General features: G+C 47.6%; 1 protein-coding gene across 2 annotated transcripts in view; it reads right to left on the reverse strand.

Annotated features, from left to right (window-relative positions):
- Window positions 1–417: 417 nt before the first annotated feature.
- Window positions 418–12,907, reverse strand: part of rhpn2 (rhophilin, Rho GTPase binding protein 2) — a 21,626-nt gene continuing 9,136 nt past the window's right edge. The window contains exons 4-15 of one of the 2 annotated variants that reach the window (XM_079736788.1): window positions 11,032–11,107; window positions 10,163–10,240; window positions 9,322–9,446; window positions 8,467–8,633; window positions 7,194–7,381; window positions 6,453–6,609; window positions 5,860–5,979; window positions 5,328–5,522; window positions 4,733–4,779; window positions 3,097–3,243; window positions 2,449–2,604; window positions 418–2,031 (exon numbers count right to left, since the gene is read on the reverse strand). In XM_079736788.1, coding sequence (XP_079592914.1) covers window positions 1,771–2,031; window positions 2,449–2,604; window positions 3,097–3,243; window positions 4,733–4,779; window positions 5,328–5,522; window positions 5,860–5,979; window positions 6,453–6,609; window positions 7,194–7,381; window positions 8,467–8,633; window positions 9,322–9,446; window positions 10,163–10,240; window positions 11,032–11,107 — 1,717 coding nt within the window. In that variant the 3' untranslated portion in view covers window positions 418–1,770. Of the gene's footprint in view, window positions 2,032–2,448; window positions 2,605–3,096; window positions 3,244–4,702; window positions 4,780–5,327; window positions 5,523–5,859; window positions 5,980–6,452; window positions 6,610–7,193; window positions 7,382–8,466; window positions 8,634–9,321; window positions 9,447–10,162; window positions 10,241–11,031; window positions 11,108–12,907 lie in introns of both variants that reach the window. The other variant, XM_079736787.1, reaches the window with a different exon arrangement.

The raw sequence follows: 12,907 nt of genomic DNA on the forward strand, positions 1-12,907 counted from the left end.
AATCGTCCAAATAACCTTAACACTTTCAACTTCCAAAGAATGTTGGACTCTTGTTGCGCCCAAACGCACAAGTGTACCCATACAGTATGTACATAAAAACACACCCTAACATACTGCTGCGCCATGGCAGCGGGCCCGGTGCCAGGTATAAGCTGTTGAGCAACGTCAATATTATCTTCTGTTTCTTACAGAATGAGTATTATCTTAATAGATCTGTGGTATTCTCACCAAGATGGCTTCTCACAGCCCCTATGGTTGCCTTGTCCAAAGGGAATTTGTTTTGGACCATCTACATTGAGCAATGTCACCTTCCAATTAATGATATGATATAGGACTAGAACCACCAACTGGCATGATTGACATTACTATAAAAAGGTTAATATAAATACGTTTACATTTTTTATAAAATTCCAACCGTCGTTTCGTCCAATTTTATTGAGATTTTAGTTTACAAGTTCACCGCAGAACACCAGAAAATATTTTTGAACTGTCGTAATCACAGATAACACCAACGTACTATAATAACATGAGGGCATTCGTTCATTAATCCATTCATTCAGCCATTCATTCATATGTACATACACAGGACATGATGACCATGTTGTAACCCCCAAATCTCCTTCATAAAACATAAATCGAAAGTAGACACCATTTAAGTAAACAACATTTTGTCACTGCTGAAAATTGCACAAAACCTTTTTCTAGAACATTAACAAAAGCTGGAAAATTCCCTATTGCCAGAGTTAGAATTCGTAGAGCAGTACTGAAAAATAACAAAAAATATTCAACTCAAAAAAAATGAAACAGAAGATATTTAAATATTCACAACTTTGCCATCGAAAATATCCACAATGTGCACAAATACATATATCTATATAGATATAGCTACATTTATATCTACAGCTATAAAAATACGCATACATACATACATATATAGATAGATATTTATATTCAAATCAATGTTCTGTGTTCATCACATAAATAATTTGATTATCAAATGTTTATAGTAATCTACTTTGTAGACAAAAGAGAGATAGGCCGACAAAACGGTGTCAGTCAGACTACTGGCGGATGGAGCAGGACTCAAGACCCCCATTGCTTCGACCTCTAGCCCCCAACACTTTCCCCTTCACTACATCCTCCAATGAGCAGAACTACATGATTGTATAAATATAGGTATATCAGGATCCTTTCCCCTTTTTTTGTCTTTTTTTCAAAGAGGTCAATAGAAACTTGCCCTGCCCTGTAAACTGTAATGTCTCATTTTTATAAATATCCACAGTTTGGGACTCGAATCGACATAGAAATCAGTTGTCAACACTCTCTGTCGGGTCGCCATGGAAACACACAAGATGGGAGCAAAGGGAGCCTTCTGGGGTTACCCCCTCCAGGACGAGTCTGTCTGCTGTGTGGACAGGCGGACTGGAAGCTAGCATAAGGTAACTGGTGTTCACTGGGCTCACTGGTCCAGCGATGGTTGTGATGAGGATGTGTGTTTCCTCCCGTTTGGAAGAAACATTATCGGACGACATGAACTGAAGTTGTTGCCCCTTCCGGTGGTCCGATGGCAAGGCCCGAGGGATGCCCAGACGGCTTTAGCCCTGATCCGGAGTCCAGACTGCTCTGCTACTGAGGGGGACTCGGTGAGGCTTAGAGGGGCCAACGGACAGGGCTGGGCTTAGAGAGGCCAGCAAACAGGGTTAGGGTTAGGGTCGAGTCGGCTCTCCCTGGGCCCCGGGCTCGAGCTGGGGCCAGGGCTCGTGAGCCGGGTCAGTACAGGCTGCTGTCGTTGAAGGAGCTGCTGCCAGGGAAGGTGGTGCAGGTCTTGTTCCAGGGCAGCGTGCTGGAGTACTCGGCCGAGGGCAGGCTGAGCGTACTGGCACTCTTCAGGCGGTTCTTCAGGCCCCAGCTCAAGAAGGACGGCTTCTTGGTGACCTTGCCCCCCTTGGCGCTCTTGTCCTCCTGGTCGTACGCTAGGCAGATCATGGAGTACGTCTTGGGAAGGCCGCAGTAGGTGGCGCTCTTGGTGTGCTGTGGGGGGGGGGGGGGAAGAGAAAGAGGAAGAGGAAGAAGAAGAAGAAGAAGAGGAAGAAGAAGAAGAGGAAGGTGTTAAGTGGTGTGGAGGAACAGTTTTAACGTCTGGTAGCATAGAGAAGAGGCCGATCTGATCACATGACCATATGTTTACTGACTCAGAACAAACAGAAAGCGTTTAGCATTGATTGTTCTAAAGATAAACTAAGCTAATCTAAGAGAGCAGGTGACCAACTAATTGGTCATGATTCACACACGCACACACACACACGAAACTGTGTGTGTCATTGCGCGCCACTAACATGATGTCATCACAGATCACGCCCAATGAGAGCAGTGACTGTTGATCTTGTGTCCGTGGCCACATGCTGCGCCAATGGGAGGGGCAAGGGGGTTGGAGGGGGCGGGGCTTACCATGGAAGCATTGCTGTCCATCAGGCTGACCACACGCAGGTCGACGCCCTCCTCTCCCACGTCCTTCAGCAGACCAATCACCTGGCTGACACTCATCCCCTTACAGTCGCTGTCACCCACGGCAACGATGTAGTCTCCCTCTTTCAGCCCATTGACCTGGCAACCGGAGATAAGGAGGGACAGGAGAGGGGTCATAAATAACAAGAGGGGTGGGGGAGTTTAGACACACCTTTATTATTGTGTGTGTGTGTGTGCGTGTGTGTGTGCGTGTGCGTGTGCGTGTGCGTGTGCGTGTGTGTGTGTTGCACATTTCAGTCACCGTTCGTCACACTACAACTATTTATACCCCAGAATAAATATTGATACAACCGTAATGGGTTGACTCAGTTCTATAGTTCTCTCTAAGACGTCTGGGTTGGACAATTGAGTGAGCGTACGGCTGTGGTACAGGTCAGCAGAACCACCCAGAACACCAAGTAACAAAGCAGCCCTGCGTCGGGTCCCACCAGCCAAGACCCAAAGTAGACCCTTGTTCTGACCAAGCCTTTAGGAGACTTCCTGCTATCCGACGTCCTATGACGACACAGGCCTTGCCCCCCCAAGCCCCTTCCTCCCTCCCCCATCACCCAGGATGAGAGCGAGACTCACGGCTGCTGCACAGCTGGGGTTCAGAGAGACCACCTGGACGGGGGGCTCCCCCTTCAGGGTGAAGCCCAGCTCCCCGTCCTTGGGGACCAGACGGAGGCTCCTGGGGGCCGTCCACCGCTGCTTGGCGTTGAAGAAGGACAGAGGACCCTGGGGGGAGGGGGAGGGGAGGGAGAAGGGTTAACTTACAGGTCGAGTTGTCATGTGACTTTGAGTGGAAGTCCATAAAAGGCCATGGCGTGTTTGGATTCAGGACTCCTCCACTGCGCAACATAACAAATAACAGTGGCAATAACAATCAGATACAAATATACACTGCAAAATGTTAATAAACCAAAGTATGGACATGAACAGTGCAAACTGCTTGCACCATTAACCGTGGTTAATGTTTTATTGAAACTTACCTGATCAGCAGTTGTTTTTTTTCACAGAAGCGTTTATTGAGCTAGCCTAGTTCAGCCCCCCAAAATACGACTGGTCTGATTCAAAAGGCTAATCCTGCTCCTGGAGGGGTTGACTGGCGTGAAATCTGTGTTTATCGTTATTTCCAAGTTTACTGAACAGAAATAACAGTTTTATAGTAATAACAGAAGTATTACTCCTGGATCTGGAATATTCTCGTTCCGTAAGATACCCTAGAGAGATTTGTTAACAGCTCGGTAACAGTTAACCTAGCTGTTATTGCTAACAATGTAAGCTAAATTCGGACACTACTGACAGAACTACAGCAATATCAGGCTCTTTTTACATTGAGGCCCGTCAAAGTAAGAATACAACACAATGAGGTTTACTATTGTCCTTAAAACCACTAATGAGTTATCAGCCGCCTCCCTGTCTCCTGCTCAGCTTATCAGTGAGCCCTGACAGACTCCGAGTGCTGTGTGGTCTGAACCTTGACCTCTGAGTGTGCGCCTGGTTGCACCGGTAGCGATAACGCCATCTCCACAAAGAGAAACGCTCACCGTTGACCATGCTAAGTTCACATGTTATAATATATTTCCATACCCAGTGTGTATGTAGTTAGTGTTTAAGAGCCGATCCATACCCAGTATGACATCATTGTTCCAGACTCAAAGTCCATGAGTCCATGTTTCAGAACTCAGTCAGTTTTTATGTAGTTAATGTTACAACACCAAACCAGACCCAGTTTCTATGTTGTTAAATGTGAATGGCCAAGCTCGTTTGTTTGATCATAAAAGAGAGTACTGCTTCATTCACAAAACCATCCGTGAAAGGTGGGACGGATGACATCACTGGTGCGTCATGGAGGTGACATCATGCGGCCAATGAGGTCACCGGTCAGATTTCTTCTGGGAAGCGAGGTTGATGTTGCAGAGCGTGATCATTCACAACACGCTTATGAGGCAGTACTCTCTCATATAAGAAAACAGTTGAGCGTGAAGGTTCCCCTTCCATGAGCAAATCCATACCCGGTATGTCTTTAGTTGGTGTTTGAGAACCAATCCATACCCTGCATGTATTTTAAGAACCAATCCCCTTCCAGTATGCATGTAGTCAAACGTTCAGCACCAAACAGCCCCAGTTAGCACATGGTGTTTTCATGAAGCCCAGTGTGAGTGTGAAATTGGAAAGTTAGTAACCCACATACCAGCCGCTGGAAAAAGTCCTTGACTTTCACCTTGGTGTTGGATGGCAGCTCCGGGTGTGCACTGTGCTCCGTCTTGGCTATAGAGACAAACGGACAGACAGAGAGACAGAGCGACATAGAGAGATAGAGACAGAGAAACAGAGAGACAGAGAGACAGAGAGACATAGAGAGATAGAGACAGAGAAACAGAGAGACAGAGAGAGACAGAGAGAGACAGAGAGAAAGAAAGAAAGAAAGGTACAGAGAGATATAGACAGAGAGAAATAGAGACAGAGAGAGACAGAACATTAAAGAGACAGGGATACAGTTATAGAGATAGATACAGAGAGACAGAGACACGAACAGAGAGACAGAGACAGAAAGAACAGAACACAGCAATCAGTAATGTGGTTCATATTATCCAACAACATAAAAACATCCTGGTGCGAAGAGAGGACAGAGAGGATAGACGATAGAGGATACAAGAGAGGAGAGAGAGGAGAGAGGATAGAGGAGACAAGAGAGGAGAGAGAGGAGAGAGGATAGACGATAGAGGAGACAAGAGAGGATAGAGAGGAGAGAGGATAGACGATAGAGGAGATGAGATTGAGAGGACAAGGAGGAGGCGAGAGAGAGTGAAGCTCACAGAGGATGTCTGGTGCCTCCATGTAGTCTGTGAAATCGTCCTTGTTGTCGTTGGCAGAGAACTTGTCCATGGACCGCTCCAGGCTGGCCTGCAGGATCTGCTCCAGCACGTCCAGCTTCTTCAGGTGGCGGCACAGACCATGGACCCTCAAGGCCTCCTCGTGGCTCATGACGGCCCTCCTCAGGTGGGCTTTACCTGGAGGGGAATGGGGGATTTCATTTAGCACATGCTTTCATCAAATTGTGAGTATAAGATCTAGACGTGGAGGAAGGACAGGGCTTTTGGTGTGGGAATGAATGAATGTGTGAGTGAGTGACTGAGTGAGTGAGTCTGTGTGGGGTAGTGAGTGTGTGTGGGGTAGTGAGTGTGTGTGGGGTAGTGAGTGTGTGTGGGGTAGTGAGTGTGTGTGGGGTAGTGAGTCTGTGTGGGTAGTGAGTGTGTGTGGGGTAGTGAGTGTGTGTGGGGTAGTGAGTGTGTGTGGGGTAGCGAGTGTGTGTGGGGTAGCGAGTGTGTGTGAGAGTGAGTTTCTCACCGATGAGCCTGCGTTCCTCTCTCTTCTTCAGCAGGTCCAGCGGAGAGCGACCCTCTGGCAGGCTGTCGTACACCTGGGACAGAGTCTTCTCCTGCTGGTCCTCGTCGTCGTTGGGACCCACTGGGGGACAGGACACACACACAAATCACTTACCGACTGCCTGACTGACTGACTGACCGACCGAGAGCTTGGATGGTAAACAGAGAAAAAAAGAAAGATGGCAGAAAAGACAGACAAAGCATGACGCTAAAATTGTAGTTCCAAAAACTCAGATGGACTCAATAGATTCTGAGATTTTCCCCAACAATTCTAAGAGCTCCTGATGACTCAGAGACTGACTCAGGGATTCTAAGAAGTTCCAAGAGATTCTAGGAGCACAGCAAAGACCAAGAACATATGTTCTGGAAGGAACCGAGAGATTCTAACAGGTGATATGATCGATTTTGAGGGATTCCAGTAACTTCCGACGGATTCAAAAATATTCCGATGGATTCATAGAGTTCCTAGCAGGCTATGAGAGGTTATATGAGGCTGTAGGAGGTTCTGAAGGACTCTGGGAGGCTCTAGAAGGTTCTGAGAGGGGTCGTTCTTACGTTGGTGGTCCAGCAGCGCGGTGGCCAGGAAGTAGTGTGCCAGGGAGCGGTAGTGGTTGGTCTTCACCTGGCACATGGACGACCAGAACAGCGGCACGTTGTCCTTGATGGGGGTCTGCACCATGGACTGGTGTACCTGGTCGTAGATGTCTGACACCTGTGCGAAGGGGAGGTTACCACGGTGACCGTCTATTCAAACGACAACACTTTCTCCAATCAAAACAACGCGGCAGGACAGACAGGTAGTATCATATCTATTTATTACACGGCTCTTCTCAATGCCGTGGAACGCTCTGTTCACTTGCATGGGCCCTCTACAACTTCCGGCGGTGAATTATATTTGATAGTTGACCGTTGCTATGTATAATTGACTGCTGTCAAGGAAAGTGGATTTTTTCACTTTCATATCATTCCGCAAGTAGTCCGGTAACTTATCAACCCAGCGTACTCGATTTCTAAGCGACGTCAACATCTTTGGCAGATGGTAACAAATAAATTGTAAAAAGACACACCGTGTGATGGTATTCTTTCGTTTCGGCAAGTAGCCGTGTAACAAGCGGGATAATGCATAGAACGTCGCCGGTCATTATCATCCATGTCCTGTTCGCCCTTTCAGGGCTTATTTTCCCGATAATGACCGGCGTTCTACACATCATCCCTTACATAACATCTCCATTGTGGATTGAGGACGTTTGACACTTTGTCGTCGTTTTCGATCAGCGGGTCTGGAGCGGTTCCTACCTTGGCGGCCTCCTGAGCCATCCTCAGCAGGGACAGGAAGTGGTTGCGGATGCCGGGCAGCACGGATCTCTCGAACAGACACTCCTGGGCCTGGGCCAGCATCATGCTGGACAGCATGGCGAGCATGGCCGGGCTGAGGTCGTAGCTGGGGATGTGGGTGAAAGTGTCCCTCAGGTGGTTCAGGACACCTGTGGCGGGGGAGGGCAGGGTTTTAGAGTTACTTAACCAAGGTTGCCTTTCAAAACGCGCGGGACGGGCTCCAACCAGTTCCCTCGTCGCCCCGTTCCCTAATCCCTGCAAAGAAGCGTTTGCATGCAAACATTTCGGACAGGAGTAGAAAATGGTGATGGCCCAAAGACGCACTACATATATAGGACGGTCAAATATTACCAGTGCTACCCTGCTCTCCCAATAGTAACACTGGGAGTGGGACCAGTCACTTTGTTTGGGGGTTTGGAGGGGGGGGGGGGGGGGGTTACTAGGTTTAAAACACAGTGGAAAAGTTTGAAAACAACGTGCTCCTCATCCATATCTATCTCACGCTCTGCTGACGTCAAACCCCCGACCAGAGCAGCAGAGAGAGAGAAGGTTGGTTCTCTGGGGTTCTGAACCCAGACCAAACAGAAAACATCTGCTCCCGCTTTGATCCCCGACCAGAAGCTTCTCTCTGGCCCCGAGACAGCCGGGAGCTGCTCTAATAACAGAGCCCTGTCTGCCAGCCAGGGGGCTAGCCAGCTAACATGCTAGCAGGCCAACACGCTGGAGGTTTCCAACAGCATGAAGCGATTACCTCGAATCCCTGCTGGGTTGTCGTGTTCCCTGACTTCCTAATGCTGGAAACAATGTTCGCAATAGGGAGCACGACTTGTTTAACGTCAGCGACGACTTTGTTAGGAGAAAAGGCAGAGCAGGGCTGTTATTATTCGCTCCTAGCTCGCTCCAGAGTGCGTCTGGACGCCAGGGAGAGACTGTAGTAGGGTAACGCGACTCGACTCGTGACAAATTGCTTGGTCGCTCAATGAGCGTTTCCATATACGCAAGACAGATAGAGAGAGCTTATTATAAACACAGAGATATATGAGCCAACCAAAACAGTTGTCAAGAGTTGAGTTGCTGCAATGTTTGATGGTTGTTTAGAAAGGTTATGCTCATGCAAGGGTCACAAACGACGACAGATAACGTCTTCCCTGCTTTATCTCAGACACGTCTTCAGGCGTTTATGGAGACTCTTCCTGAGTGACGGAAACAGGACAGAGGATCGAGCGGTTCTCACCGGCTGCTTTCTGGAAGGAGGTGACGGCCTGGTCCAGCCCAGTGAGGGTCTGTCGGTTGCTCCTGGTTCCGATCTGGGAGAAGAGGGCGGCCATGTTGAAGAGGACGCTGGCCTTCTCCAGAGAGATGTTCTGCTGGCACAGCGGCACGCCCGTGAACGAGTCGTACCTGGAGCACGCAGAGAGGCAGTACGATTATTACAATGAATAAACTTTATTAACAAGATATCAATAACTACATACAACCGTACATGAACAAAGATGGATATAAGATATATTAACAATTTTAGAATTTTATCTATCCAATTACTTGAACTATTAAGCTTTATTGTTGTCAATTGAATCTAATAGACAAATGATAACTAATAATTAAAATGTAATAAAGCCACACTCGTCTTGGCTGACAGCGATGGTTATCCACCACAGGGCCCTGACGGCATAAGACCGGACCTCTGGTTCCGAACCAACAGTGGGTTTGTACTTATATGTGTATATGTGTATACGTAGGTATACTTACTGCATTTACTTAGCTTTAGAAAATATGTTTTGTGCTTCCAAGTGGGCAACTTTAATATTGTATAATAATTTTTCGGGTATTAATTGCATAAATTGCAAGTGGAATTTAAGTAAAGGGAACAGGTAGTAGTTTATAATTATTGTATGATCTAATGAAAGGGGTTGGGATTAAACAAGGGTATACTTCTTCCAACCCCTTTTCAAATGGGTTAAGAAAAAAAAGGAAAAATAGAGCCTTGTTTTTGTCATTCGATGACATGTTTCTTTCAAATTTGAAATACATTTTTTAAATCAAATCAACAGTGTTAACAGTGACGACGCCGTCGGAGGGGGATCCGTACCAGGTGAAGAAGAGGCCGCTCTGGCGGTTGGGTGTGAAGAAGCGGCTCTCCATCAGGGGGAGGGTGTTGTAGTACTTGGCCAGGAGCTCCATGCCGGCATCGCTGCGGGCTGGCGTCCGGCACGCCTGGAGCACACGGTGGAAACATGGCGTCAGGTCGGACTTCTACTGTTGAACTGAAGGAAAACTACAGAACACCCCCAGGTAGATGGAGGTGTTCTACTGGACCAGAACCAAGGTGGTAGTGGGAGTATTCTACTGGAACAGAACCAAGGTGGTAGTGGGAGGTGTTCTACTGGAACAGAACCAGTCTGGTAGTGGGAGTATTCTACTGGAACAGAACCAAGGTGGCAGTGGGAGTATTCTACTGGAACAGAACCAGGGTGGTAGTGGGAGTATTCTACTGGAACAGAACCAGTCTGGTAGTGGGAGTATTCTACTGGAACAGAACCAGTCTGGTAGTGGGAGTATTCTACTGGAACAGAACCAGTCTGGTAGTGGGAGTATTCTACTGGAACAGAACCAGGGTGGTAGTGGGAGTATTCTACTGGAACAGAACCAGGGTGGTAGTGGGAGTATTCTACTGGAACAGAACCAGGGTGGTAGTGGGAGTATTCTACTGGAACAGAACCAGTCTGGTAGTGGGAGTATTCTACTGGAACAGAACCAAGGTGATAGTGGGAGTATTCTACTGGAAGAGAACCAGTCTGGTAGTGGGAGTATTCTACTGGAACAGAACCAAGGTGGTAGTGGGAGGTGTTCTACTGGAACAGAAGCAGGCTGGTAGTGGGAAGTACACTATTGATTCCACCATACTGGTGGGGGGCCAGGTGAGTGCGTACCTGTCGTAGGTCCATCAGATCAGCGATCTCGTCCTCATAGTTGTTCCCGTCCTCGCTGTAGTGCTCCAGGATGAAGTCCTTTAAAATCACAACAAAATACAACTCAGCACAATAATACATGAAAATCTTACACACCATACAACATCATTTAACAACATCAACTTATACACCTCAGGCACAAATGTAACATAAAAACAACAACATTTAAAAGCCATATTAACCAGGTTCTTTCCAACGATACTGGTTCCCAAACTTCCCCCAAATTCCTCAACAAGATAAAAACATTGTTAATAGGACAGCCTGTGTAATTGTTATGAGTTGTAGATATGTCGGCCAACCGGGTTGTTGTGTGCTGTCTTTGAATCAGAGCCAACAGAAGGCTAAAATCGACCCAGTTATTAAATAGATAATGAGCCCTTACCGTTAACTACCTGGTAATTAAATAGATAATTACAAGTGTTTAAACTTCCCGACACTCGTTCCCGCTCGGTGGAACGATCACCTGTCACGGAGCAGGCCTTGAGGTGCAACAGCTGACAGCGGGCTCGTTAAAACCCCGGCCCTCGGTGACCTACTTCAGGACGTATAGAGCCGCTCAGCGAGACATCCAACCCGTCATACTGACTCATTCATGGCCAGGCGTATGCAAAGTAGGATACAGTGAGTGCCGAGACCGGAAATTAAGAAGCATGTAGGGATCGGGTTTCCTGATTAGTGGTTACGGATTGTTTACAGGGACATTGGTGCAGGGGGTACCGTCCATTGGTAGTTGAATGCTAGGCTATCACGTTCCTCGTCAAGGCTTTCAAAATAACAGTCCTTGCCAGGTAAGGTGGCAGAAGGTAGATTGTAGGATTGTAGGATTTTACCTTGAAGGCCACTGAGAAGTCCACCTCTTTTGTCTCCTTCAAACCCAGCGGAATGAGAGGGATGTTGGACATCTCTCTGTCAGGAGAAGAGGAAATCACAAGAGTCAGTACTAACAAACCTACTAGTCAAACCAGTCACATCACAGTCTGCTAGAGGTCATACAAACCTAACAAACGTCCCACAGCATAGAAACAACTCTCAAGCAGGACAATGGAAATGAACATAAGGAAGGAGGAATAAGGAAAGTGATCTTCATCCACCCCGACACCCTCATACACCCACACTCTCATACCCAAACACACCCTCATACACCCTCATACTCAGTTACCACCTGTACCCTCACACCCCACCAGACTCTCAAACCCACCAGACTCTCAAACCCCACCAGACCCTCACACCCCACAACGCCCAAATAACCCAACAAGCCTGACGCAAAGTGGTAAACAAACATCCCGCCAGGTCAGCTACAGAGCTGGGAGAGTGAGAGTGGCAGTGTTCCGGTATCAGACCTCCCTGGGAGAGGTGTGACACCAGATAGGCCGCCAACTCCCTCTGGGGACACAACACACCTCATGACGCAGACTGCAGTCTACGGCGGACAAAGCGCTGCACACATTCATTACAGGGACAGAACACCACAGCTAATAACATTCCAGAGGGCCACAATGTCCTTGGTTAAGTACAAAAATCAACAAGGGATGGGTTCCATGTTTGATGGTCCCTGTCCGTTTCAAACGATCCTTTCTAATGTTTCAGATTGTCAACAACCGTTGACGATATTCCACCAGAGTCCCCAGGAAAACATCAAACGATACCCTGGCCTTGTTAAAGAGCATGGGAATCCTCCGCACTCGCTGTCAGCACCCGACGTGTGGCCATAGCGGCGGGATACGCGGTGAGCAAGCTCTGGTTCTGATCAGAACAGATGAATAGACGTCTGGGGTGTTGCCAGACAGGCAGCAGATACACTTCCTGATGGCAGCTGGGCAGCGCGTATAACGTTTTGTTAAGGGTTTCAGGACATAGTCCGCTGCAATTTGGTTTGGTTATGGATACGTTTTGCTACTGGTTTCAGGGCATAGTCCGCTGCAATGTGGAGACGTTTCCATTTACAACCAATGGGCTGGAGGTTGAAATTGAGTTTTTGCTGCTACCATACGCATAGCTCAAACTGAGCCGACAGCGGCCTGTCCGGGAAGGTAGAGAGAGCTGTGTGAGAGCTAGGAGAGGGCCCTTCCTTAAGGAATGTTGACAACATTGGCAGGAAGACAAAGAGCAGCCGACTAATATTACCATGGAAACCTTGCCCTGGTTTACTCAGAAGGGACCAAAAACCACAGTACGCACTGATACTCAGGCACAGGAGGTACACTTCCATATTACTACAGTTTTGATATAGGGCTACAGTATTAATATAATACTACATTAATTACATTGTACCAGAGTGCTAACATAGTACCAAGGTACCAACATCATACCACATCCTTTCCATAGTGCTTCAGTACTAAGATAGTAGTACCACACTACTACGATACTAGTGCCATACTTGCGTAGCTCAATATGACTAACATAGTACCACGGATTTGAGTCAACGTGAATGATGCTTCAATCAGTTGATCTTAAGCGTCTCTCTGACACGCATTACGTTATAACGTCAAACTAGGCCAACTAGCAGGAGAACCAGGTTAACTTGGACTAGAACCCTGCTAACCGGCTGCTGAATCAGGATGAGCAGCATCAGAACCAGGCTGATTAGCAGTAGAACCAGGCTGACTAGCTGAAGAGGTGGGGTCAGCCACCGTGAAACCTGCTTATTTGGTTTTGGAATGAGGTCGGACTTCACCAGGAAGTGGGCCACGGCAGCAGGGACTGGTG

This window comes from Pollachius pollachius, assembly GCF_949987615.1.
Source record: "Pollachius pollachius genome assembly, chromosome: 5".
Lineage (NCBI taxonomy): Eukaryota > Metazoa > Chordata > Actinopteri > Gadiformes > Gadidae > Pollachius > Pollachius pollachius.